At 40.7% G+C, this 26,793-nt stretch overlaps 1 protein-coding gene across 3 annotated transcripts in view; it reads left to right on the forward strand.

Annotated features, from left to right (window-relative positions):
- Positions 1–26,793, forward strand: part of Tp63 (tumor protein p63) — a 128,828-nt gene that overhangs the window by 97,195 nt on the left and 4,840 nt on the right. For 2 of the 3 annotated variants that reach the window (XM_021185009.2, XM_021185011.2), the window contains 9 exons: positions 1,371–1,557; positions 3,345–3,460; positions 4,895–5,004; positions 5,699–5,835; positions 7,813–7,895; positions 10,461–10,597; positions 21,941–22,098; positions 24,231–24,375; positions 25,612–25,705. In XM_021185009.2, the coding sequence (XP_021040668.2) occupies positions 1,371–1,557; positions 3,345–3,460; positions 4,895–5,004; positions 5,699–5,835; positions 7,813–7,895; positions 10,461–10,597; positions 21,941–22,098; positions 24,231–24,375; positions 25,612–25,705 (1,167 nt within the window). Of the gene's footprint in view, positions 1–1,370; positions 1,558–3,344; positions 3,461–4,894; positions 5,005–5,698; positions 5,836–7,812; positions 7,896–10,460; positions 10,598–16,071; positions 17,293–21,940; positions 22,099–24,230; positions 24,376–25,611; positions 25,706–26,793 lie in introns of those variants that run through there. The other variant, XM_021185016.3, reaches the window with a different exon arrangement.

Consider the following 26,793-nt stretch of genomic DNA (forward strand, 5'->3'; position numbering starts at 1 on the left):
TTACTTCAAGCTATGAAAAACCTTTTTACTGTTTTTAATCCCTGGCCTGTGGGCACGAAGGGTTGATTTCGCAATACTGTCCCAGCACTAAGAAATTTTAACTGAAAGTTTCATACGCTGAAATGCTCGGAAGAAAACCAAGTGTTATTTAAATAAATATTCTGTTTCAAAAGGAAGCAATACAGCACATTTAAATGGGATTTTTTTTTTTAAAGTAGGTGTTGTCCTTTAGTCAGGTTTGGGGTGGGTCATATAAAAAATGAATCTCTTTGTGGTTCGGGCTCTGTCCTTGTGTCTCTTTCTCTCTGGGAGGAGGATGCTGCCAGCTTAGGCCCACAACCTGTGGCCCTGTTTACCCTTGTTTGGATATGTGTTACTAGGTGCCCACTCTTGGCTGTGATTTCTAGTGCCTGGGTGGTTTTACCTCAGCATTGGAGTGAGCAGGAAAGAGACCACAAGGCTCTGGTCCAGGAAGCTAGGGTGATAAGGTTTAACATGCAAAGACGATCAGAAAAACAAAGTTTCTACTCTGATTCTGAGGTAGCAAAAGGAGGCAACACAGGATAGAACTTTTCCTCTTAGATCTTTGGCATTTTTCACCAGATGTTGCCAGTTCTAAACCAGCTGATCCCCAGGGAATGTACCCCTGAAGACAAATACCTATTAAGGAACAATTTCCTCACATAGGTTTGGACATATCTGTACAGCTGCCTCCCTTCAGAACCATGAGTAGCTGCTTCCTAATCCACTGGCCATTTCGGGGAGAAGACTAGATGCTTCCCTCTGGGTTCTGTGTGTGGTCTCTCTCTCACAGGAGAACCACACAGTAAGTTGAGAACTTAGGGGCAACTCTTGTGGTGCAGTGCTTAGCTGTGAATCTCCTCAGTCGTTGCCAGATAGCCCATCTTAAAAACAAGTTTCATGAACTCTAATTCCTACGAATCTCTTATAAGGACAAGGGAAATTATAGTCATCTAACCAGAAAGCTTGAAGCATTGTTTCCTGTTTATTTCTGGCACCCTGGTAAAGTTGTTCATAGTGTTATTATGTTCACTGATAATTTTATCCTAGAACTTCATACAGTGTTCTAATCACATACATTTCCCCTACCCCACCTTCCCCCAGATCAACCCAACTACCCAACTTCCTATCCCTCCTCCCTTCCATTAACATAGCAAGAATAATCAATTTGATTAATAGGTATAGCTTTCTATTACAAAGTTGACATGTGCCATGTTTGTATAAGCCAGAACTTAGCATATGGCTAGAAGGGCCTTCAAAAGTGGTTGTGTTTTTCTCCTTCTGATTTGAAATATTATCTCATATTGGTTCTTTCTCCCTTCCTGTGGGGCCCTCTCTTCTCTAAACAGTATTCCACTGAACTAAAGAAGCTGTACTGCCAGATTGCGAAGACATGCCCCATCCAGATCAAGGTGATGACCCCACCCCCACAGGGAGCTGTTATCCGTGCCATGCCTGTCTACAAGAAAGCTGAGCATGTCACCGAGGTTGTGAAACGATGCCCTAACCATGAGCTGAGCCGCGAGTTCAATGAGGGTAAGACCATCGGGTTTTCTGGGATTCTGTTCCTCTCCACTCACTCAAGCTCTTTGATGGCAAAGAGGCTGGTTCTGATTTTAGGCTAAAAATAATGGTAAATAAATGTGTGGCTTTCACAGTAATTGAACTACTTATTAATTTCCTTTCCCAGATGTGAGTTTATAAATAGACTTGCTTGGGAGTTGTTATGTCTGTCATAGCCTTTATCTTGGGTGCCTTTCCCAGAGTGATCTTTCAAGTTTAGAGGAATGGGAGGCCTGGGAAGAACAAAACAAGGAGCATGAAAGAATCAATGTAATGAACAAATGGAAAAGCAAAAGGAGAGAAAAAAGAATAAAATTTGAGATGGCAAACAATGAGTAAATAAAAAGAAAGCAAATGGATAGTGGAAAGGAAGACAGGTGTCTGGGAGAGGCCTTGGGGACCTTTTTAAAGTTCTGTATCCATGTATCATCTATACCAGACTCCGGAGCCCCAAATCCAACAACAGTGTTATAGAAGAGGTGAGAGCTTCCAAGGGTTTGAGAAGATTTTGCATAAGGTTTCCATGCATGAAGGGAAGGGAAGCAATGTGCACTGGAAGCAGAAAGGAATCTTCAGAGTGTTGGAAGTACTGAATGGGTTGTGAGTTAGAATGGTTCCCAGAAAATGCCAAAAGCATAGATGTCAGGAAGTAGAGAAAGTCAGAATCTAGGACACTGGTGAGACCACATGAAAATTTCATGGAGGAAGAAAGAGGTGAAGATTTAGAAGATAAAAATGGAACCAAACATCTCTGACAGATTTACACATTAATTTTTATCCACATTTTTGTGTCCTGCTTTGTGCTTAACAATATACCATAAAGAATATTCCATACATGCAGACATTATCATCAGTTTGCCTAAATGTCCATGTTCCATCAAAATGACAATATTTTTGGAGGTTTTCTTCATTTTTCACATAATATTGTTTCAATCAAAATAAACAGTGCTGCAGTGAATATGTTGGTATTCTTAGCTCTTCAGTTTTATGAAATAGTTTTCGTAGACTGGAACTTCATAGCCAAAGGGCAAAGACACCATTATGGTTCCTAAGTCTCAAAACAGTTTCTTTGGAGTGTTGCCAAACATCACAATTTTAGGACAGTGCCTGGGCTCTTTGTAAAACCTGCTCTCTTTTCTTGCCTTCAACCTGGGCCTTTTTGTACACAGTAAAGCCAGAGTTTCTTATATTTGTAACTAAGGCTTGGTCTAAAGATGGATAGGAGAGAAAAAAAAAAGGTCAATAGTGCTCACCTTCTGGTATTTAGCTTGTCTTGTCTCAGTGGTGGGGTTTGAACCCAGGGCTCTGTGTTTGGTAGGCATATGTTCTATCTCTGAGCTATGTGCTCAGCCAACTTCTTCTCCTTCTCACTTAGTACTTTTGCCAGTTGAAGTCTTAGACTGTGCTTGTTTGTTTCCAATTTTTGCAAGGAAACTAGGAATATTTGTGTTCAGTGAATGATGTCAGAGATGAGGCATGACTTTCTATGAGAGCTTGGATGGTTAATACCTTGAGCTGCAGAGCTTTGACCCATGGCCTAGACACTGATCATCATAAAGCTCTGTGCTTCTGTCAAGTTTCAGGTGTCATCCATGGTAGACACTGGCCACGAGGGGTGCCCTTTGCTCAAGGATGTGGGTTTCCTTTATGACACTAGACAGCTTCTTAGGCCACCGCCATTCCTTTCCACGCCATTTCATTCCATATTCTTGATTCCTAGGGTGTGTAAACTAACTAATCAGTCCTTTTCTGACCCACAGGACAGATTGCCCCTCCCAGTCATCTGATTCGAGTAGAAGGGAACAGCCATGCCCAGTATGTAGAAGATCCTATCACGGGAAGGCAGAGTGTGCTGGTCCCTTATGAGCCACCACAGGTAAGCAGGCAAACAGGGCAGAGGCAGACCTGCAGCTGGGCTAGCAGGGCAGAAGGCATAGCACAAATTTGGTAACATGTGGGATCTAGCATTTATCACTGTGTTCACCCTTGTCATCAAATACATACAAAGCATTCTTTTAATATCTCTTGTTCCCGTGTCACCGCTTTAAAGATCCTAAATGCGGGACTGGAGAGATGGCTCAGCAGTTAAGAGTTCTTGCTGCTTTCCCAAAAGACGCTGGTTCTGTTTCCAACCCCACCTCAATATACATGGTTCTGCCACATACACGTAGTGCACATATATCAAGCAAAATGCCCATACACATAAAAAAGTGAATACATCTCTTTTTTAAATCTTGAATTTAAAAAAAGCATTGAATTAGCTTGGTAATGGGGCTGTAACCATGCTGCCCTCCTCAGAGCAGAAAGTGATGCTTGCAAGCCCATTTTATATAAAGCATGGTTTGATCTAGATGACAGAGCATTGATAGTACATGTAAACAAATGCTATGGGTTTTGTTTTATATTTTGTTTCTTTTTAATAGTAGATGTGAATGGGAGAAGCTATAGCACATTGTTTAACTGAAGTTTGCCTGGTTCAATTACAAATGTGTGTGTGAAGCACAATAGACCTGTGGAACATATAGAGTAGTCACAGGACCACAGGAGTAACAGCTAATCTGCTGGAATTACCTAGATAACTATGGGCTCTTTGGCATGTGACTCGCCCTCTCTGGGTTTCACATGCCTTGTGTTTAAATGAATGATATAGATGATTTAATTCTGAGGGTGTTCTAGCTCTAGGATATTCTTCATGAAGATATACATTCAAACCTATACAATACTGTTTTATCTTCAAAAAGAAAATATTCCCCCAAAGAATTGCTGCTAATTTTGGCATATTTACAAAAAAAAAAAAAAAATCCCTCCTTTTCCAGAGATATCTGTGTGGCACTGAAGTGAGTAATTTGGGTGAGGTTGCAAAAGAACAGGATCAAAGAGCAATGAGCCAGTAGAATTCATATTGCCCGTGTTGGCCTTGTGTTAGAAACTTTAGTTTAGCCGGGCAGTGGTCAAGCACGCCTGTAATCCCAGCACTTGGGAGGTAGAGGCAGGAGGATTTCTGAGTTTGAGGCCAGTTTGGTCTACAGAATGAGTTCCAGGATAGCTAGGGCTACCCAGAGAAACCCTGTCTCTGGGAAACAAAAACAAAACAAAAAAACCCAACAACAACAAACAAACAAAACAGAAAGAAACATTAGTTTGAGGCTTTCTAGAAAGCAAGACTAAGAGAGCTCTCCAGGGGATTTTACAATATCCCTTCCTAGAAGGAAACATGCCATTTGAAGTGGAGTTCTGGAGGGCAGAGCAAAAGCCATGTTACATGTTACATCATGTATGGACATGTATGTTTCTTTCTCTCCTGTCTCAGGTTGGTACTGAATTCACAACAGTCCTGTACAATTTCATGTGTAACAGCAGCTGCGTCGGAGGAATGAACAGACGTCCAATTTTAATCATCGTTACTCTGGAAACCAGAGAGTAAGTGGCAGTGAGCAGAACTGAAATCACAAACAGCCAGAGGCCAAGGACCAAGCAGAATTCTTTGGTTTTTTGTTTTTGTTTTTTTGTTTTTTCCACTGCCTTTGCCTTTAGAAAGAGAAGACCCAGATTCAGTGCTTTGAGTTGCAAATCCGCTGTAAACACTGAAAGATCTGAGAAAGTGGAGACAGGGAAGGGGTGTGGGGGTAGAGGAGGGGACAAAAAAGAGCCAAGAGAGGCGGGTCATTCACTTCAGGCCCAAATTCTTGATGTTTGACTGGAATTGTTTTGGAGAGACCGCGTTTGTTTTCATGTGGCCACAAGGCATTTAACAGTTTCCTTGAGCAGTCTGAGCTGCCTGAGAGGGATTTTATCCAAGGACATCCCCTGGCTTAACTCAAGTTTCCTTCAAAATATGTAGCTAAATACAGCTGTTCAGCTAATGGCTTGGAGATTCTTTGCAGAAGAAATGGAATGTTCTTTATTCACACTGTTTGTGGCTTGCAAGCACTTTCCTGTTTTGCCTGGCGCTTTTGGGTGCTTGTTCTGAGCAGTTATGCTAAAGATGGGGGGTGGAGTTGCGGGGCAAGGCAGGGTATGCATAAGAAGGTCGGCATAAGGAAAAATTAGTGGGAGAACTCGAGGGAACCTTGACACCTGTAACCTTAACCTGTGATTCTTCTCTAATTTCCAGTGGGCAAGTCCTGGGCCGACGGTGCTTTGAGGCCCGGATCTGTGCTTGCCCAGGAAGAGACCGGAAGGCAGATGAAGACAGCATCAGAAAGCAGCAAGTATCGGACAGCGCAAAGAACGGCGATGGTACGAAGCGCCGTAAGTAGATGTAGTGGCCAGATGGGGCAGGGTCGAGTCTTCTCCAGGTGTAGGACTCTGCAGATAATATTAGGAAGGCTGCGTGAGGAAAACTGTGAGGTTCGTCAGTTAGCAGAGGTCACAGAGCAAGTAAGAGTATCCCCAGCAGAAGTGGATCTGAAACAATTTGCTTAAGCTACATCCTTAGCCAGAGGTCTTAGTATAAAATTCCTCAGAACCTGACTTCCACACCAGCAGCATCAGCAACATCAGAAAATTTGACACAGTCTCAGGCTAGCTCCAGACTTGTTGCATCAGAAACAACAAGTTTTGTTTTGTAAATCCTCCACCTGGGTTGAATGCTACCTAAAGCTCCAGGCATCGATTTATCTTTCAGCTATTCAGCAGAAGGCTAAAATGGTCCCTGCTCTCCTAGGAACTCTAAGGAACGGTACCATCTGAGAACACATTTCCTTAGGCATAATCCAGGGATGCACAGATGTGGTCTCACTAAGCCTTGCAGTCACATGTTGAACAGAATGAGGTCTCAGTTACCTTATCATCTGTTCTTAAAGTTGGATTCTAATTAAATGATTTGTAACAGGGCATTTCATGAAATGCAAAGGACAAAATCCTGGAAGCAGAGATGTTCCCTCTGGGAAAGGCTTGACTGATCCATGGTGTATGCGTCCACCTCAGTAGCTCACATAGGGTCCTGAAGGCCAACGGGCTACATCTGTTCTGTGTGTTTTGTGGGTCTTGTAGAAAAATATTATTCTAGAAAGCATTTTACATCCATGTAAGCCTAAGGACACTGCAATAAGTTTGTTTGGGTTTTTGAAAAAAGAAATAAAAAAAAAAGATTCCACTCCATACCCCAGCCTGACCTGGAGATCTGTATCAGGCTGGAGGTGTTGAAGTCACATCAACTCTCTCCCTTCAGTGGTCCCATGTTCTGGAATTTCAGGCATAAACTGCCATGCATAGTTTTCAACAAGTATTTTGAAGCATATACCTTCTTTTATAAGAAGGCCCTAATCTTATAATCTATTAGTATTCAGATGAATTAAAACTTGAATTGTTCTTTAAAGGATATCCTATCACCACTGACTTCCACCCGTTGAACACGATATGCTTCATCGATAGATTCCCCCTGTCTCCCGGATAATCCCTCAGATAGCTCAAATGTGTGATATACACATATGCATATTCTAACTTCACTTCTGCACCCACGGCTGGCAGAGAGCAGTAGCCCATTGAGCCTTGACTTCTCTCTCCCTAACAATTTAGTGATTTCTAGTACGAACGGAATATCTGAATGTTGTGGAAGGATCATTTTCACACCCAAGATCCTGATTAATTAGATATTCTAATTTAAAAACCTTAGTGATTTATCGATTGTTAATTCTGTTTCCCCTCCCCTCATTGTACTATTACCAACACAGTCCCATATACCATACACTTAAGTCTTTCTGAAGTGAATGCTCCAAAACATGATTTTTAAATTAATTAATTAATTCGTTTGTTTAGATCCCAAACACTGTTCCCCTTCCTGCTCCTTTCATCATCTAGGTCTTTCCCCCATGCCCCTCCCCTTCTCCTCGTAGAGGGTGTGATCCTTTCCTCCATGTCCCCCCACTCTGGCACATCCTCTCCCACTGAAAGTTTTACAAAGCAAAAAAAAAAAAAAACAAAAACAAAAAAAACAACCTTTTCTTTTCTCTTAACAGCATTTCATAGCCACACACAGGTAGCATGTAGTCAGAAGGCTCCTCCGCATTCTGGGTTCGCCTTTTCCTATTGCCTTTTCTAGCTCTCCTCTACTTCCTACTTTATATAACAGCAATGAGCATCGATTGCATGGTACTTGGCACAATCATCCTTCATCTCACAGGTTGCTAGGCTGTTTGTATTTAGTGTGTGCCCTTAAATATCAGATTCACTACATCACTCCTTCAGTAATTCCCCAGCATGAGACTTGTGTTTTTCTTCCTCCAGCTTTCCGTCAGAATACACACGGAATCCAGATGACTTCCATCAAGAAACGGAGATCCCCAGATGATGAGCTGCTGTACCTACCAGTGAGTCATGCTCGTATTCTCACGGGTGCTCCACTTGGCTTTCCTTGAATGCGCATTTATTAGATGGTCATCACCTGGTTACCTGGAGCAAGAGGGAAAGAACTCTCACACGGCTGGAGCTAGAACAACAAAGTAACTTAGATGATGTAGGTTGGGAGCTTGTGAACAGCAGCCACACATTTCTCCCAGTGCTGGAGGCTGGACGTGCAAGGTCAAGTTGCCTGTGGTCAGGTTCTGATGAGGGCCCTCTTCTGAAATGCTGCCATCATCTGTGTATTGTCTTTCACAGGATAGAAACTTCTCTTTGGCAATCGTTTACAAGCAGGCTAACCTCATCCACCAAGGCTCTCCCTTCACAGCCTAAATAGCCTGCTAATACTTTGGAATTTAGGAGTTAGCGTACTAAACAGACAATGAAATACATTCAGTCATAGTGGCGGAAGGATGCATAAAATAATGCAAAGAGATTTTTCTTCGTAAATCCTGAAGCTATCCTGTCTCTTGGAATATATTTATATTGTGAGCTAGTCTACTTACTCTTCCATTCTGTCAAAGCTGCCCTCATAATAGGACATTTTTCAATCAAATATCTAAGGTTAAATCACATGTCATTATTTGTGAGAGATAGAACTTTTTGACATAGCCTTGCCATTTTTTAATTTTTGTCATACGTAGTTCACAGAGTTGGTACTCCAGCAATTAGCTGTTCACCTTCTGGGGTGCTGTTCACCTTCTGGGGTGCACTGTGGTTATCTGATACATGACAATCACATGTAACAAACAGTTCAGAGCAATCAATGCATCCATCTCTTTAAACATTAATCATTTCTACATGCTGGGAACATTTGTCTTCCCTTAGGAAGTGTTATAAAAGAATCCAAACAAGGCAGAATCCACAGTCATAAGTGAAGTGCCAGGAGGCTTGGCCCAGTTCTTACATAAGACTTTCCATTGCTTCTACAGGGTCAAAAATGAGGTCACTTTATTAGATTATAGTTAGGGCTCATTGAGTCCTCACTACTCTGGGTCTTTGCCACCCATTGCTGTACTTCTTAAACTTTGTAAAATATTAGTGACCAGTATATCTCAGATGCCATCCAAGCTGACACAGGCGGCAGTGCCAGGAGCAGTGGCTGAGCCACTGCCCTGGGATTGGAACTTAGGCAGCTCAACAGGTTCGGGTGTGCATGCTTCCTTCGAAGCCTTCCCAGCCCTGGCCCCCAGGGCAAATCTGACAGGGAAGGAGCTGAGGTTCTCAGTCTTGTTACAAAAGCTCCTTACAGAAACTGAATTGTGACCCTTAGGAAAAGCATTACTCCTGCTATCCTAATATTTTATGGAAATCCCAGTGTGTGCGCGAAGGAGTTACTATGATGAACTGAATCTAAAAGTAATGAAAAATTAAACAAAATGGATCTTATGGGATAAAAGAAAAAAAAAAAGGAATCAATTTCTGCTGCATGACCAATAGACTGGATCCCAAGCAATGGGAAGGAAGTATAAAATTGTTTTTATCTTCAAAGCATTTACATTCTCTTAAGGATGTAGTTACAAGGTAATGAAATCCACAGTAGAGCAAGGCTCGGGAAACACAAGCATAGCAAGGACCTTGGAGAGTAGAGGCTCTATATTAGGGTGGGCTTCTTGGGGGAAAGAGAAGAGAGCAACGCTAACAACTGCAGCAGAGAACCTGGGATGCTCTGTCTTCTGTGCTCAGGCCTCTGACTGATGCAGCACAGACGTGCCTAAGGCCCAGCATGTGTTGCACACTTACTCCTGGGGTCCCAACAGTTCTCATGTGGTCTGCTGGCTTCATCCTATCCCAGCCTTCTCTTCATTTTTCAAGTTTTAAGGAAGCTATCTTAAAAAGAGAGGCATACTTCATTCCTCCTGAAAGCTGAAAGACAGTTTATATTTCATGGTTGTTATATTTTATAAAGTTGGAGCTGAAACTGAATCATTGCTCTTAAGAGAAACATAGTATTAACTTTCTATAAATCTCTGGTTCCAGCATGTCAATAGATGGATGGAGCATCTTGTTTTGTGTATATTTTTGTTTAAAGGTGTCATATTGAATATATGTTGTATATATAGGTTCATCCATCGTAGTCAACAGTATGGTAACTCATTCTTGGATAAGGTTTGTCCAACATAAGCATCTTCTCTGAATGGCACAGCACTGCCTCTTCGCCAATAGAGACAGTAAGCATCATTTTAGTTTGGAGCCCATAACAACAACATCATGAATAGAAACCACAAAAAATAGGAGCTGTACAGCAGTAAGACCACTCAAAAAAGAACAGTAGTCCACAGCATGACAGCTGAAACAGGAGCAGGACCTCTCCTTGTTAACCTCCAGCTGGGAACATGCCGATGACTAAACTCTTCTGTGCCTGTGTGTTTCTAACTGGCTGAAATGTGCGAGCTATATTGATATTCATGTTACAAATATGTATTCATGGGCAGGTGCACTGACCCATAAGGAACCCTCGAATAATGAGAGTTGGCTGAGCTTTGGAGAGCCGGCCACTCTTCATCTTGTGTTTCTGGCTTTTGCGCGCGTAGGTGAGAGGTCGTGAGACGTACGAGATGTTGTTGAAGATCAAAGAGTCACTGGAGCTCATGCAGTACCTCCCTCAGCACACGATCGAAACGTACAGGCAGCAGCAGCAGCAGCAGCACCAGCACCTACTTCAGAAACAGTGAGTGTGTCACTGTCCTTTCAGAAGGCATGAACAAGGGGGATTGTCTTCATCAGCAGTAGGTTAATGGCAGATGCCGTGAGACTACATATAGTCCATAATAGTTTAGACCGGCTGGTTTGGCACTTTTTTTTTTTTTTTTGTGTGTGTCTTGTAAACTTTCTCTGGGGAAGTTTCATTTGTGTTCTATTAAAAGCCCTAGACTTGTACTAATACTTACTAATGCTCTATTCTAACGATGTCTATTTCAAACTCCTTCACTCACCCCAGAGGATTGGCTCCCATATCTCCTAGTACATACACAATCCCATTTGGGGTAGCACCTTAGAGAAAGAAGACTAAGGAGGTTTTCCTACAAGAAGGTGACCCTATGTGTGTTGGCAAGGATTCTGAGACTTAGCCCTGTTCCTTGAAGGATGTCTCAGTGCAGGACCCAGTAGTAGCAAGTTTCTAAGTTTTAGCACCTTTGCTCTAGACTGTCTTTCAGTAATACACTTCAAATGAATGGGAAAGTCTTTGCAACCCTATTAGCATATGCATACAATCTATTCATATGCTAAGTTTTACCTTCCTACTTGAAGCTTTGATGATGTTAATTGTTTTGTAACTAGCAAGAAGAGAATGTCTCTTCTGAAAGGACGGCAGATTGGCCAATCAGAGCTCTGTTTATATGTATCCTTTGGTGCTTAAGTAGGATCACTTGGGAGTTTAATACATTGTACATTAGTACAGGTGTTGCCAGAGAGTATCAGTAGATAAATGTCTATACTACAATTTTGACCCACTTGAGAAATTTCAAACACATTTCAGCTTAAAAAGAAATGATATCAAAAACTACCTTGACTGAGAAAAGAGGTGATTTTCTTTAAGTTACAGTGGTAATTTATTCTAAGGTTCGACTGAAGATAATCTTTAAAATAGAAATGCAAATAAATGACCAATAATGGCTATTTTCTGGTATTGTTGGCTACTGCTTTGAAAAGCATAGTGAAAAGGGCTCTTAACTCTTCATTTTTATCAATACCAATGTTGCTAAGGAGGCAAGAATGCATCTCTAATAGTCATAGGCAACTTCTGCGTAGTGAGGGGCAGAAGATTCAGAAGTGAGCATGCCCTCTTTTTCAACTCAAAGCTGTTCAGCATTTAAGACCCTTTTAGACTAGAAAATTTCTTATCACATCTAAGGTAAAAGTTTTACAACCGGAAGCTACCATTTGTACTGAAGGCTGATCTAAAAAGTGAAGTGGGTGTTTTCCTGGGAAACACAGAATTCTCATGCTAATCCCAGGGATTCTTTTGTATATCTGACATCAATAATTGTTACTACATTCACGTAGAGAATGGATTTAGTTCATATGAAATAGATTGAAGGAATACAAAGTTGAAACATGGAAGACTGATCTGGGAGCGGGGAAGAGGGTGGATATCGAGGAATTCTGTCCTCAGACAGAAATTTCTGTTCCTTCTCAAAAACTTTGATTCTTTCAACATAACACCAGCAGTATTCCATTACGTGTTAATTCCATTAAGTGTTATGTTGAGCTAGTTCTGAGCCTTCAGCTCTGGACTTGATTTTTCTGGTTATTGGAAAAGAACAGTCTAGCCCAGGGACTGATACGCATCTTCATTTTCCTGTGAAGTATGAGAATTACGTATTTTAAGGCATCTTGGTGCAGATGATCTCTTACAACTCACCAGTTTTATGACTATATCAGAACACTAGTAGATACTAAATGAATGAGGGTGTCTGTCACATTAATAGCTTATTGTGGAGACTTGAACCTTGTATTTTATATCATTTTTCTCATGTCATGATTGCTATCTCCATGTTGAAAAGTGGAAAACCATTGGAAGCTCATGAGCCACATTATACAGCTTGCCAACCAATCTTGCAGATAACTATGTTGCTCATCTTCCAGTGTTCATTGAAATGAAACTTCTCCTTGCTAGGCTCATCAGAAAGCTAATATGCATATTCTAGAGAGAATATAAAATGTTCTGTAGTCAATATCTGACAGCAGCCTTCAATTGAGAACTCTCTCATCCTATGAAATCTAAGCATTTCTGCTTAGATATAATGCTTGTAGTGATGCAACTCCTTTGTTAGAGCACATTAAAATACTTGCCTTTAAAATTGAGGTAAGAAGACTATAGCTCCTGGCTTACTGTATTGTGAATCAAAAGATGACTTCCAAACCAAAATCCCTTTGGAATATTAAGAAATCTTTGCAAGTTTCAGGATTGTATAGATCAATGAGGCCATTCAAGGAAGCATTGGTAGATTAAAGGAGAAAGGAAATAATTTTTGTTTTACAGACTTTATGAATAAACTGGTTGAAATTTGGTCAGGGGCTCATGCTATCTGTGTTGGTATACATTGTGTAGATGAAAACGCAGAACTTGTATCTCTGTGTCAGTTTTCCACAGGTAGTTGATTGATTGACTTGAATTGCTCCAAAGGGAGTTGTTGTTGTTGTTGTTATTTTATTATCATCATCTATTTTTTATGGAGCAATCTATTCCACCTGATAAGAAAATATATGGCTAAAGTTATGCTAGAAGAAACAGTCTAAAAATTTTTAGGAACTCATTAGGAGTAGCTAAAGATGAACTGTGAGAACTTAGTTGCATAGCTCCTGGGTATTCATTTGAAACAATCGTGTGCATGGTTTTGAGTTGGTGTCTCACAGCTGTGATAGCTTGTGCATGGAAAGCTAACAGACCGCAAAATGAGATCTTTGCAAAATACAGATGTTTGGTACAATTCTGCCTTTATACTATTATATGTACATGGCTCCCTGATGATTGACATGAATCCACACAAGTTCTCCAGTTGCTACAGTCTTGAGCTGAGATTGTTTCTTTTTTCAGCTCTTTTATTTTCATGCAAATCTCTGAGAGAAGGAATGAGTAGACAAAAAACATGGAAATCTAATTTCCTGGCAATCATTTGAGAAGAATAAATCAACTTATAAAGTGTCTATAATAGTCCATGATTTCCTTTCTAAAATATACTACCAATTTAATTCTGGTAAGGAATCAAAAAAATTTTTTTAAGAATAGAATGGAAATTGGTGAAAAGCAATATGCTTCCTACAGGGTGGCAATAAAATAAGTTCAGTCTAATTGCTCCTTTAATTCTCCCATACTGTGCTTTCTCTCTGCTTGCCTTGCACTTGTGCATGGGTTCGTTCATTTGTTTGTTTGTTTGTTTGTTTGTTTATTTATTTATAATCCTTCATAGTTACCTTCATGATCATAGACTATATGAAAGCAAGATGTTTAAATTGAGTTGCTATGATTCAAGTCATTATAGATTTATGCAGGCTTTACACTGTTTAAGAAGAAATTATACTTCCATTAATATATCCATACAGGTATAGCCATAGACAGTTATGTTTATTAAAGCTGGAATCAGATGGAAGTGCAAATTGAATCAAATTACTGTTATTATTATTATTATTATTATTATTATTATTATTATTTACTAAATTCCACTCCCTTGCTGTTCCACAGGCATGGATTCTTAATGGTACACTGAAGTTACTTGACATCTGTTTTATCAATCCTTTGTTTTTAGATTAAAGACCCATGTAACTTGTATTTTTGTTTGTGTTTCCCTGTAATTCACCCTTCTTGCCCCTTCTGTCCTGGGGCCAGTGTGACTGTCTTTTGCACAACTCTCAGTTTTCTCTAGAAAACTACATTTTGTTTACTATGGTATAGATTCCATTAACTTATAGTATGCCCCATGATACCCTGAGATGCCCTTCTATAGTATGTCTTGATAATAGCTCCATAGTAACAGAAGCCAGATGATGCTGTGTCTAAGAAGCATCTTCAAGAGTGCTTCTAGCCTCTCACTCAAGGCAGGGAAAACCAAGCAAGCCCACACAGCAGCTAAGGGTAGAACATCTTTAGAACCAAAGCTCTTTGCCAGGCTCATGGATGTAAGGAGATGGTGTTTTCAAGATTATTGATGAATTTAGGAGAGAGTAAAAGGTGCAGATATACAAACTGATATAAATCAAAAATGTACTTCTAAATTAGATTGTAAGGTCACCCATTTTCATAAAGTTTGTTGGAACTTTCTAGCTCTATAGACTTGGAAACAACAGCAACAAACAGCCTGGTAATCTCATGGCATTCACGCCGACAACTATAATAAAAATCTGAATTTTTAGAGTTGACACAGGGCTACTTTTGAACTCTACAACAAGATTATTACGTGTTCAGGACAGGTTTACTAGCTCTGAATCAGTGATGTTGAAGAACCTCAAAGGTTCATTAAATCAATTCTCCAAATGAGCATATCTCCTTGTAGAACTGTCCTTGATTCTAGGTCTGAAAGTTTGATCCTATAGGGTGTATATAATCCTGTCTTCACTGGAACACTGATGTGATCAGTATGTGGCAATTGTATGAGGCTTTACTATCAGAGACATTCCATCCAAGCTTTAAACTTTTAAGCAAAGAAACCTGAAAGCCGAAGCTCTCTTAGGAATAGCTTGCTTCCCCCATGATGTGTGTTCAGGCATATATATATATATATATATATATATATATATATATATATATATATATATAAAGATACTAATTCTCACTGCAGATTGAGTGGGGAAATGTCTTTGTTCCTTTGAAGGTACTAAACAAATAGGATTCAAAGAGCCAGTCTGGGAAACAGTTCCCAAACAGTTCATCAGGTTGCATAACCTTTAGCCAAATAAAAGGGCTTATTCTTGGCATCCCATGGCATAATTGATTTCTTAATTATGCAAAAGTTGCTTTCATGAGTTTGATATATGCATTTATAGGCCAAGTTTGTGACTGAGAGGATTAAGGTATTTACCACCTCAATCTGGGCACACTCAAAATGCTCATTAATAGTTCTTTCCAGATGCAAGATGACGCAGCCCCTAACACTGATAAGATCATATTTCTTCAGACTTCAGAGTTTGGCTAGACAGACCAGTAATGAGGTATAATAATTGGGTATGTGACATTTTTACAGAGGATCAAAGTTTATTCTTGTTTTTGTATTCCCTTTGTCAATTAATTGAGTCCAGTATACCCATGCCAAGCCCTATACTAAACACTGGGCCTGCCTGTCACCATAATCCTCAAGTGAGTCACCTTGTATTAAGAAATGGAGATGACTGGGCCCCCAGCTAACCCTTAGACAGGACCTGGGAAAATTTATTTTGAAAAATATGATTCTGGTGTAGTCTGCTGATTAGCTGCCCTTTGCTTTGCCTTGCATCTTTTTTTACACACCTTGAGAATAGAACGTTCTAGATGGTTTTAGAGAAGTATTTTAAAAGGAAAGGATTTTAAAAAAATAAACGGCTTCTCCGATATTCTGCTCCATCTGCACTATGATCATGAAGGTAGGAGAAGGGTGTGTTTCTGTGTTCATTGGATGTGGATTCCTGAGTCCTAAGCCTTCATTCTCTTTCTCTGGTTCCTCTCTACAGTCTCCTTTCAGCCTGCTTCAGGAATGAGCTTGTGGAGCCCCGGGGAGAAGCTCCGACACAGTCTGACGTCTTCTTTAGACATTCCAACCCCCCAAACCACTCCGTGTACCCATAGGTCCCCAGCTATGTGTTTGAGTTCATGTGCTTGTTGTGTTTCTGTGTGCGTTTGTGTGTATGCATATGCGGGTTAGTGTTTCCAGCCCTCACAAACAGGACTTGAAGACATTTTGGCTCAGAGACCCAGCTGCTCAAAGGCACACATCCACTAGTGAGAGAATCTTTGAAGGGACTCAAAATTTTACAAAGGAGAGATGCTTTGTGCACATTTTGTATCTTTAGATCCTGCCTTGGTTGGACAGGAGCTGCGACTGTGCTTGTCTGTGAGCTTTCTATTGTTTTCCCAGAAGGGAGGGGGATCCATTGGGAAAGAGGCATTGCAAAGTTTATTGGAACCCTTTTCTGTTACCTTCTGTTGTGTTTCTAAAACTCATAATAAAGCTTTTGAGCAGGTCTCAAACTTTAGGTGTATTTTTAAAAAAATAAGAAAACAAAATCTGTCATTGTGCCTGTGCCTAAGCAAGTTGTGTTGACCGAGAGACTTGGGCCTTTTTAATGCTGGAGTAACATTGTCTTCCTACATGAGGAGAAAGTTCCCTAAGGCTTTTCCAGGTCTGATCTCTGCCACTGTATGTTAGCATCTGCTATGATAGTCTCCCTTGCATCGGGTCCTACTCCCCCATACTGTTGTTTAGGTGCCAAGGCTGGTAAGCTACTTTTGTGGTGTTAATGGGAGGTGAAACTACCAGGCAAATATTGCCCCCGGTATTTGCTTACCATTATTCAGTGCTGGGAGAGTTCAAAGTCTCCTCACCAAATCTATGATTAATGGGTTTAATTGGAGCTGCTAGCTCGAAACCCTGCCTACCATAAAACCAACCAGATTTCTCATTACTGTCCATGTGCATTAACTGGCAGGCCTCCTCTCTGAGCAAATGATGTCCCAGCACACAGGTGTTAAAAATCAATCAATACTTCTAGCTACAGATTACATGTAGAGAGCTAAGTTCTCTTTCCTTTTAAAGTAGTTTCCAAACTCAAAAAGAACTGACTGAATCCCTGTTTCCTTCTTCATCATCCCTGTCCCGTCCTGCACCAACTAGGTCACCAGTGCTTTGTTCTCTGTCACCAAGACAACGATTTCTTATGATTGAGGCTGCTGCTTTGTGGATGTGTGGTTTTAATTTTCAATAAACTTTTGCATCTTGGTTTATCTTGTAGTTTTTGTTTCTGTCTCTCTTGCTTCCCCAAGTAGAGTATAGTCCCAGAATTTAAGTGCTGCAAGTGCTCAGAGTGGGTCTACAAAAGAAGAGGGAGAGGGCCGTCACTGTGGCCCTCTTCCCATTTCTCTTGGGATTTTATTTAAGATACTATATCCCAGGTTAATGTTTTGAAGGTTAGCTATACCTTGAAATTCACAAATGAATTTCAAACAGATTTTAGCCCTGTGCATGATTAAGTCCTAAGATGCCAAAAGACATCTGAACAAGTCTTGAGTTTTGTTTCAAAGCACCAAATTTACTATATTAAGTTTTAGCTAAGTCCCAATTTATTAGATAATTAGGTTTATGTGTCATAGACTTTAGAAAACATTTGGCCAGAGTGGGACCAAAATCCAAAGGTTTTTTGGTTTAAATTTTTGTGTACTCTGAACTTCGTGTCAATGTAGTTAATATTTCAAAGGAAGTTTCTCTAAATTCACCAAAGCAAGTAACAGATTAAAAACACAAGACAAAAGTATATTGACATGAGATTAAAGTATATTGGTAAATGGAGATGCCTTTGCTATATTTCAGTTAGTAAATTTGAGCCACAAGTACTTGGGGAAAGGGCTTAGATTTTTGACATTTCTTTCAGAACTATTTTTCTCCTTTAGCCTATTCTCATGTAAAATTTTCATGTACTCCTAGTAACCTTTATATGCATGTTTATATTTAAAATGATAGAATATATTTTGATATTTTGGTTGGCCTTCTAAAGACCTCTTAGTGCCCTAGGTCTTTGGATGCAAGATTACCCAACGTTCAGGCCACAGAGAAGGGGCTATTGGGAAATGCTTAGAAGAAGTATAATTATTTTTCTACATCTTTTTTTAGCCCTCTTTAATATTCAGGATGTCCATCTTCAAAATTCCTTTCCTATTTCCGCATTCAGCATTCTAGAAATGGCTTGGAAAATACATCCATCCAATGTGTCACCAAATTTCAGCTAAGCATTTTAATTAGTATAGCGAAAAGAATTAAATCAAGAAAAAGGGGGCAGTAAGCATTTGGACAGCCATGGCTAGAAGCTGGCACTTATCATGAAGATTGTCCTTCCCAGCACAGCCTGGAGAGGTAGAAGCAAGTTGCCTAATTTCTAATTCCAGATCCTTTAAAGCAACATCTTACTTTCAGCAAAGCATACAGAAGTTTGTGGTTTTACTGTTAAGAACTAAGAATGGTGGACTGGGAACAATCGAAGTTGGTGGTTGAGAATTCGAAAGCACATTTCAGGACTTAGGTTCAATCGGCACCACTGAAAACCAAGTGGAAGAAAATAACAGCAAAAGGCCTGTGACTTGTCTTTACTAATAATACTTTCCCTCGAGACTAGAGCTACAGGAGACTTACCTGTTTGTATCTCTACATTTCTCAGTCCCTAGCAAACTCTATGGAAGTAAGCCTCTACAGAAATGCCCTCCAGTGGAAACCACAATACATTTTCCTGCAAAAAGCTGTTGTTACCACATTTTTGGTTATTTGACCTCTGGTTGGGGTGAGTGACAAGGACAGAGGGGACAAGTGAAGAAATCAATCAACATGGCATAGCCTCTGTTTTTGTTTTTACTGTGTCTGCTAAATTTGGGGGTCTGTTTATTGGCTTTGCACTTGTTATGGCCAAGGAGTTGACTATTTTTCAGGACCTTTGAATGGGATGTGACTTTATTCAGGATCACGTTTTTTCCTAAGCGTGTGATGGCTGTCCATTTCAGACACTGTAGCGTTAGTAATGATCACAGTATCATGACCTTTGCCCTGGTGCCTGTAAGACTCACTTTTGTGTTCTAATATGTGCATTCAAGATTTATGACCCTTGTGACATGATCCCAAATTATGTTTTATACTTACTCAAGTAAGAATCTGTGTCAACTTTGTCCACTTCTTCCTCTAACTTCATAAGCTGGTACCCTCCATTCCCTTTATTAGATACTAGAGCATATATTGATTTAGGTCTGTAAGGGAAGCGGAAAGGACCAAGATTCTTAGGTGTTTATAAGACACTGGCCATTGTCAAGGACTCTCACATGATCTCCTTCAGACTTCACAGACACCCTTGCAGAGCCCGAGGCTTGCCAGAAGAAAATGAGACTCAGGTGATACTAGCATCAAATCCAGTCACTTTATACACTCAGCTCCCATCTAGTATATAACAAATATTTTGATTGGCTCCAAAATTTGCATTCCTTCTCTGCTCATGGTTGTTCCTACCTCTCTTCCTAAATTTACATTGATTATAGTGAAAAATAATATTAGCTAACAAGGTAGTTAAAAAACAAAACAAAACAAAACAAAACAAAACACAATGACCACAAAGGTAATCGAGTTTTCACAGGGTGTAGAAAATAGCAGGAAAGTCTGAAAGTGCATAGACAAGTGTAAAGTTTGTCAGTGTATTTTTATCTTCCCAATTGTGGTTATTAATAGCTAAAACTATTTTTCTTATAAATTTTGACTGTATGTTCAATGGCTTGAGGAGATGGAAAAGAATAAATATGGAGTATATTCTAAATCTGGAATATGAATGACAAGTTCCTAGCTACCTTCTCACTGCCCAAGGCAGATATAGAAGCAGTAGCTGCTCACACCTTCCCACTACCGCGCTCTTGCTTTCCTAGACTGAGATATAGACTTATAAATGCTTCTAGGTTGGTCTGAATGTGCTGACTCCCTACCAGGTTCCTACCCATTGGTGGTATGGCATTAGAATGGCTTGGTAGCAGGTAGATTCCCGTTATATGGTGGTTGCTCCTTGTCTACCTTGGCCTTTCACATGTATCTTAATACTTCAACAATTTCTTGATCCTGCATTCTTGTTGTCCACCATCGTTTTATTTCTAGGGGCATGTCCCAAAAATCAAGAGAAAGGAAAAAGAAAAAAAGAATGGGCTAGGTGCCAGGAGAGTCATTTCTATCCTTAACCCATTCAACCAACGGGCTGTGGATACTAAACATTTGGGCATATTGTTCTCTTAAAGTTTCATATTTACTTCTTTTTCAAATGATAATAGTAATTTATTGATCATGTGCTTCTATGTTATGGCATGATATGCTCTAAGTAGTGGCAGTCAGTTAAACATGGGTGAAAGAGAGCCAGGTAACCTGGGGGGTGTTTCATAACTAGAAGGGTTTGTTGTATGATGCCTTTTGTACCACTTTAGAAAGGCTAGGGGAAAGAAAAGTTAAAGCATTGTTATAAAATGTAGTAGCTTCCCACAGTCCTTCTAATTCATACAAATACCACTAGAGTGTTGTATTGTTTTACCCAGGCTAGTGCTCAGCACTGATATAGAAAGCAGGCATCCTGCTTTCAGCAACTATGGGGAATTCAGTGCATCTTCAAAAACTACCTTAAGGACAAATAATTAAAGCCTTCATTTAAAAATTTTAAATATTTATTGAACGTTATATCGCATTTGTTTGTAACTTGCAGTTAGAAAGCATTCAATATTGATATCCCTCATCCACGCATATGGAAATAAAACTCACATGTGAATTTAAATTTGTCTGTTATTATAAATATGGGAATATGCATGTTATAGAAAGAAGGCAAATCAGAACAAATCAAAACATTGGGTTGGATGAGTTGTAAAAGAAAAGCTTTCCCACTCCAGGTCAGACACACACTCAAAGCCAAATCTCCACTCTGGCTATTACTGCAATGCTCTGATCACTACAGTTGGTCCTCATTATCTCCTTTCTAGTTTTCATCTCAGCCCCAGAAGGAATGAAGGATTTTTAACTCTCTTCGAACCATTACTCTGTCAGCATCTTAAAAATAAAAACCATTACATTTTTTATTTCCTGGCACTAACAGTGCAGCATATACAGCAAGCGTGCTTGGCTATATCTATAGTTACATAGCTATGTTTTTTATATAACTACTATATTTACGCTCGCGCGCGCACACACACACACACACACACAACTTGTAGAAATGCATTCCCATAGAGGCTTGAGTTCTAAGGTTCTATATAAAAGAACTGTTAATATGGACTGTGACCTCATGGCTCCTAACCTGCCGAGGAGATGTCTTTATACCTTGGGGGTTTCTGTGGGATAGTAGGATATGGTGTTAAATGCCTTATCAACTCTTTCATGTTTGCTGTGTATCCCAAATGGTCTGGACATCTATAAATGGAAGGCCTCTGTTGCAAATTAAGTTTAATGTCTTTCTATACATTATCAGCCTGTGTGCTTTGCTCACTTTTTTCTCTCCTTGCTGGTTTTTAAGACTTATTTAAATTGAAAATCAAGAGAGAGGAAAAGAAGATGGAGGGAAGAGTAGAAGAAAAGTAGTATATGAATTTTCCCTCACAAATGAGATGTTGAATACTCTACTATATACAGAAAATAGTGATTTTGTGATAGCTTTGGAGTCCCTTCCAGCAAGGAGAGTCTTGCATGGATGATAAATGAGTCTAGGTCATAAATTCTGAGTATTGGGCACATTCATCGTTCTAGACCATGTTTCAATGCAATATCTGTTAAAAATGACCACTCCAGTTTTTCAGTGTCCCATGTTGACCATCACTCCCTGTTTGTGTTCCTAGGACCTCGATGCAGTCTCAGTCTTCATACGGCAACAGTTCCCCACCTCTGAATAAAATGAACAGCATGAACAAGCTGCCGTCCGTGAGCCAGCTTATCAACCCACAGCAGCGAAACGCCCTCACTCCCACCACCATGCCTGAGGGCATGGGAGCCAACAGTAAGCACACCTCTCTTCAGCTGCCAAAGGATGAGCAGGGCTAGGACAGGAGAAGAATGCTGGAGGGTGACAAGGACACTCTTTCTTAAGCTAAGGACTCCATACTAGAATAGGTAGAGGAGCCCAGAATTTGCTGACTTTGCTTTAATGGTTAATCCCTCATTTTTGAGATAAGAGGTTTCATCACAGAATACCCTAGTAGAGGTAGATATGAGATGAGGGTAATCCCTTAGTAGGGATGAGGATCTCTGAAGCAAGAACAGCTCACTCCTAACAGCCTGGACAGGGACTAACCTCTGACCTCTTCTGACACCATATAAAAAGTCTCTGACATGGGAAGTAGCATGGTGTGCTAGGCTGAAAGTGTCAGAAAATTGATTCTCATCTGGACTTTTGCAAAATTATCTATGCAACTACAGACAAGTCGGTTTTCTGCTTGTGTGCAATGTCTCTAAAATGACCATTTCACAGATTTAGCATTGTATGCATCTCTAGATTTATGGCCTTACTTTAGTACATACACAATTGTAAGCAGGGACTCCATCTCTAAAGTGGTTTCTCCTTTACAGCTGCACACATGAATTCATAGTAACTAAGTGTGGGAAGAGAAGGCAGTGCAAAAACTGGGTCTAAGTAAATGGGGAAAAAAAATTGCATATAGATCTTCTATGAACAAGTTTCCCTTGTGTAGTATAAGTGGATCTAGCAAAGGGGACAGAGGCTTGAATGAAGCAAAGAATAGTAAAGACCCCGGATAAATGGCATTTCCATGGGTAGAGACAACAGAACACTGTATAGTTCCGAGAATCCTCTATGAAAAAACAAGGACCTGCCATCTGTTCCTTCAAAATCCCTAATTGTGACCAAACATTTCGATTTCTTTTTCTCTGGAAAGTCCAGTCTATCTAAAAGAAGCTAAGAGAGCCTGAGATCTGTTGTTCAGCAGCCCACGATCATGTTCAGTGCAACAGCCTGACAGCAGGGACTTTACCATGGGGATTTACAACAGTTATCACCATGATAATGCACCCTGAGGTCCCAAACATGACAGTGAAAGGAGAAGACATTTGGTGTTATTTTCTTTCTTGTGACATAGGAGCATCCCATCTTGCTCTAGGGACAAGAGAGTGGTTCTAATAACTGCATTTCACATTTAGACAGCTTTCCACTCACTTAGATTTTATTAGTAGTTCATAAGTCTCCTCTGATGTACTTAGGCAAGTCTGAGGGGAGCCTATGAAGAGGCCACAGGGTTGTGTTTTGCCTTGTGTTTTGCAGCTGCCTTCTTCACAGCAGGGGTCAGAGGTCCCTCCAACACCTCTGCCCCCCGACCACTCTTCTAGTTACTAAAATAGAAACAAATTACATTCTTACTTTCTAGATATATTATTTTTTGCTCCTTAACCAGTAAGCAAAATTTATTTCACACATTCTATTAGTCCTAAGTCTTGGGAGGGGTGGCAGAGTGGAGGAGAAATGTGTCGGTGACGGTTTGAAGCTAGTGGTATTGACAAATGCCTAAAGGGTTGGTGATATTGGTGAAGTCAGGTGTATTATACCCCGGAGTTTGAATCCTGGATTGTATTTTTCCTTGCTGAGCATAAAGCTCCCAGAATAATACTGTAGCAAGCCCCCCATGTCTCTAGATAGATCTTACACACAGATGTTTCTTCATATCTCTCTCAGTATAAGCTGTTGGGCATCTCACTGTACCAGGAAGTCGCCATGCCTGTAGATCCAATCTCTATGCTATAGGAGATAAGTATAGTGAGAGGAAACCAAAATACAACTCATTCTGACCAGAAGAAGGCGAAACATAGCAACTGAGTAGAAAAGAACAATTAGAAGAAGGGTGGGAAGGGTGTCCTAGGAGAGTAAGGGTTCAGAAATTTGTAATTATTTTGGAGTTCTGATTCTATTCTGCTTGATTAGGTATAGAATGCATGAAGGGATATAGAGAAATTAATTCACCCCTCCCCACAAACAACCACCACTACCACCAACACCAACACCAACAATACAAACAACAAAACCCCACAGGTTTTTGGTAATATTCAACAGGGTAAAGTAGTACATCAGGATGCTGTTGGTGATAATTAGTAACCCTTTCCATTCCTCCCGATTCTGTTCAGTTCCTATGATGGGCACTCACATGCCAATGGCTGGAGACATGAATGGACTCAGCCCTACCCAAGCTCTCCCTCCTCCACTCTCCATGCCCTCCACCTCCCACTGCACCCCACCACCGCCCTACCCTACAGACTGCAGCATTGTCAGGTGAGTGCACAGCACGTGCCCCCAGGGTCGGTCCTAAGCCTCTGTGGGTGGAGAGTAGACAACTGGCAAGATCGATGCAATAGTTGAGAAGAGAGAATGCTGTCTTGTGATTTAAGGAAGACGAGTCTGATTGGTAGGGTGGTCAGCATAGCTCTATCAAAAACTACAACCATTGTGGGGAAAGTGGAAGCATACGCACACAGGTTTCAGACCTGTTTCTTTGTCTTCAGTTATTCCCTTCTCTTGCCTCCTGTTGTTACAGGGCTATTGTGGCTCCTGAATTGGTGCTCAGGGCTGGGCTTCCCAGAGGGATGTAAACTGGCTCTGCTGCTCCCTTTTCTGCTCTCTGGGCCTCGAAGCTCTGGGCCACCATGGAACCATACTTTTGGAGTTGGATGTCTATAAAAAGTTTTAATATTAGTAAAAAAAAAAAAGTGCAATTTAAAGAAGCCTCTGCTACTCTGCTACGAAATGGGGACACTCTGGGAAAGGGGATGTCATATGGATAGAAGCTAACCAGGCCTAAAAGGTGTTTCTTACAGAGGCACATGTAGCCCCACAGTTTATGTTTAGTGTATGTCTCCTGCTTCAAGGGAAGCGTGCTTTATCCCTTTGGCCGCTGGTAGAGTATGTTTTGCCCATGTGCAACTTTAGCCCGAGAGACTGTGTAGTACCTGGTTTAGCTCTACAGAAATTGGCCCTGGGATGGTAGTGACATCCAGTCACAGGCCAGCATTATAAAGAAGAAAATCTCTGTTTTAAGGACATAAATCAAGAAGTATCAATGATATTCTGAAGTACTAGCCTATAATATTTTCACTACCTGAAACATCCTAAGAGACCCCCAAGCACAAAATAGCCAATATAGTGATTCATATCTCGATTCCCAAGTTCATGTGATCCTGGACTCAAGAGAATTGAGGGTCTGACCTCCCGACCCACCACCTGTACTCATTGCAATGGCCCCTGGTGCATTTGTACCAAACCTTAAGGTACCTCAAATCGCCAGCTGAAAAATCGGCACCTATGCTTGACTTGATATCAGTTTACCTAAAGCGTGTACTTATAGCACTCCTTGGACCTCAGCTCCAAGGCCCATCAGCTCTTCATTTGCTGCTAGTCTCTTATGCAGGGCATCCAAGGGCAAAATGTTGGGTTTTCCTTTATCTCGCCAATGCAGTTGGGGTGAACTCTCTTTTTCTGTTTCCTCCTTCCTCTTCCCTCCTCCCTCTGCAGCTTCTTAGCAAGGTTGGGCTGCTCATCATGCCTGGACTATTTCACGACCCAGGGGCTGACCACCATCTATCAGATTGAGCATTACTCCATGGATGTAAGTAACCTGCTAGACCTTTCTCTTGAGTACAATTTCTTTATTTTTTCCCCCCTTCTGGTACTTATGCCTTGTAGTTTCATCTAGGATAGATTTAAAATTTGTTTTGGGCATGCTTCTAATCTTCAATTCTGATGGAACCCATAAGCCTGTCAGAAACAACACTCTCCAGGTCAGAAGCTCGGCAATCAATATGCCTGATCCTTCAGCTCTGGCCCATTGCACCCAAGTATATGCAGATTGAGAGATAGAACATTTAATTCATATGATTGAGAAATTTTAATCTCAAGGCAGGTGACTGAAAACCAAATGGTTCGGAGACTGAAGCAGGAGGATCACTTTAGCCCAGAAGTTTGAGACCTGATTGGGCAACACAGTGAGACTTACTCAGAGATTGGTTAAAAATGTCCTTGGTAGTCTGTTTAAATCATCAGGCAGGAGAGCAAAAAGGACACAGTGTGATTCTCATTTAAGCATACAAATGACAAAATCATCATCGGCCATAGCACATTGATGGTGGAATCAGGAGGAGCCTGGCTGTAAATCTTTAGCCTATGACCCTGTTCATTGGGCTTTTTCATCTCTTCTTAAATTAAGGGTTTTAAGGGTGAGTCCACTCTTCTTTTCATTGCTGATCCTTCACTCATTTTTAATTCTGTCAGCCCTGCTCCATACCTGTATCATCAGGAATGATTTTAAGCCATGAGTTCACTCATGGGCACAGATTTTAGTTGCAGTGAAATTTGAGGCTGTTCCTCGGCCTCTCAGGCCCTTTTGTTAATCCAATTGAGTTAGAAGTCACTTCTTTCTGACTCTGATATTCTTTGAAACAAACTGCATGTGATGGAGCTTTCTCTTGCTTTCCACCCCATATCTTGATCTTTTGCATACGTGGGAGCTACTTTCTCTGCCACTTGCTGCAACCTGATCCTTCTCTTCCCTCCTCAGCCTCTCTCTCTCCAGCTCTCTTTGGCATTTAACATCCTCAATTCTAGCTTCCAGATGGCACTTTGGACTGATGGGAGAAGCTTGTCTCTGCCTCTGCTCCTGTTTTTGAAGCTGGGACTCCTTCCCCTCCTTGAGCACTG

Source organism: Mus caroli, unplaced genomic scaffold (assembly GCF_978045245.1).
Source record: "Mus caroli unplaced genomic scaffold, Mus_caroli_1 scaffold_17, whole genome shotgun sequence".
NCBI classification, from domain to species: Eukaryota; Metazoa; Chordata; class Mammalia; order Rodentia; family Muridae; genus Mus; species Mus caroli.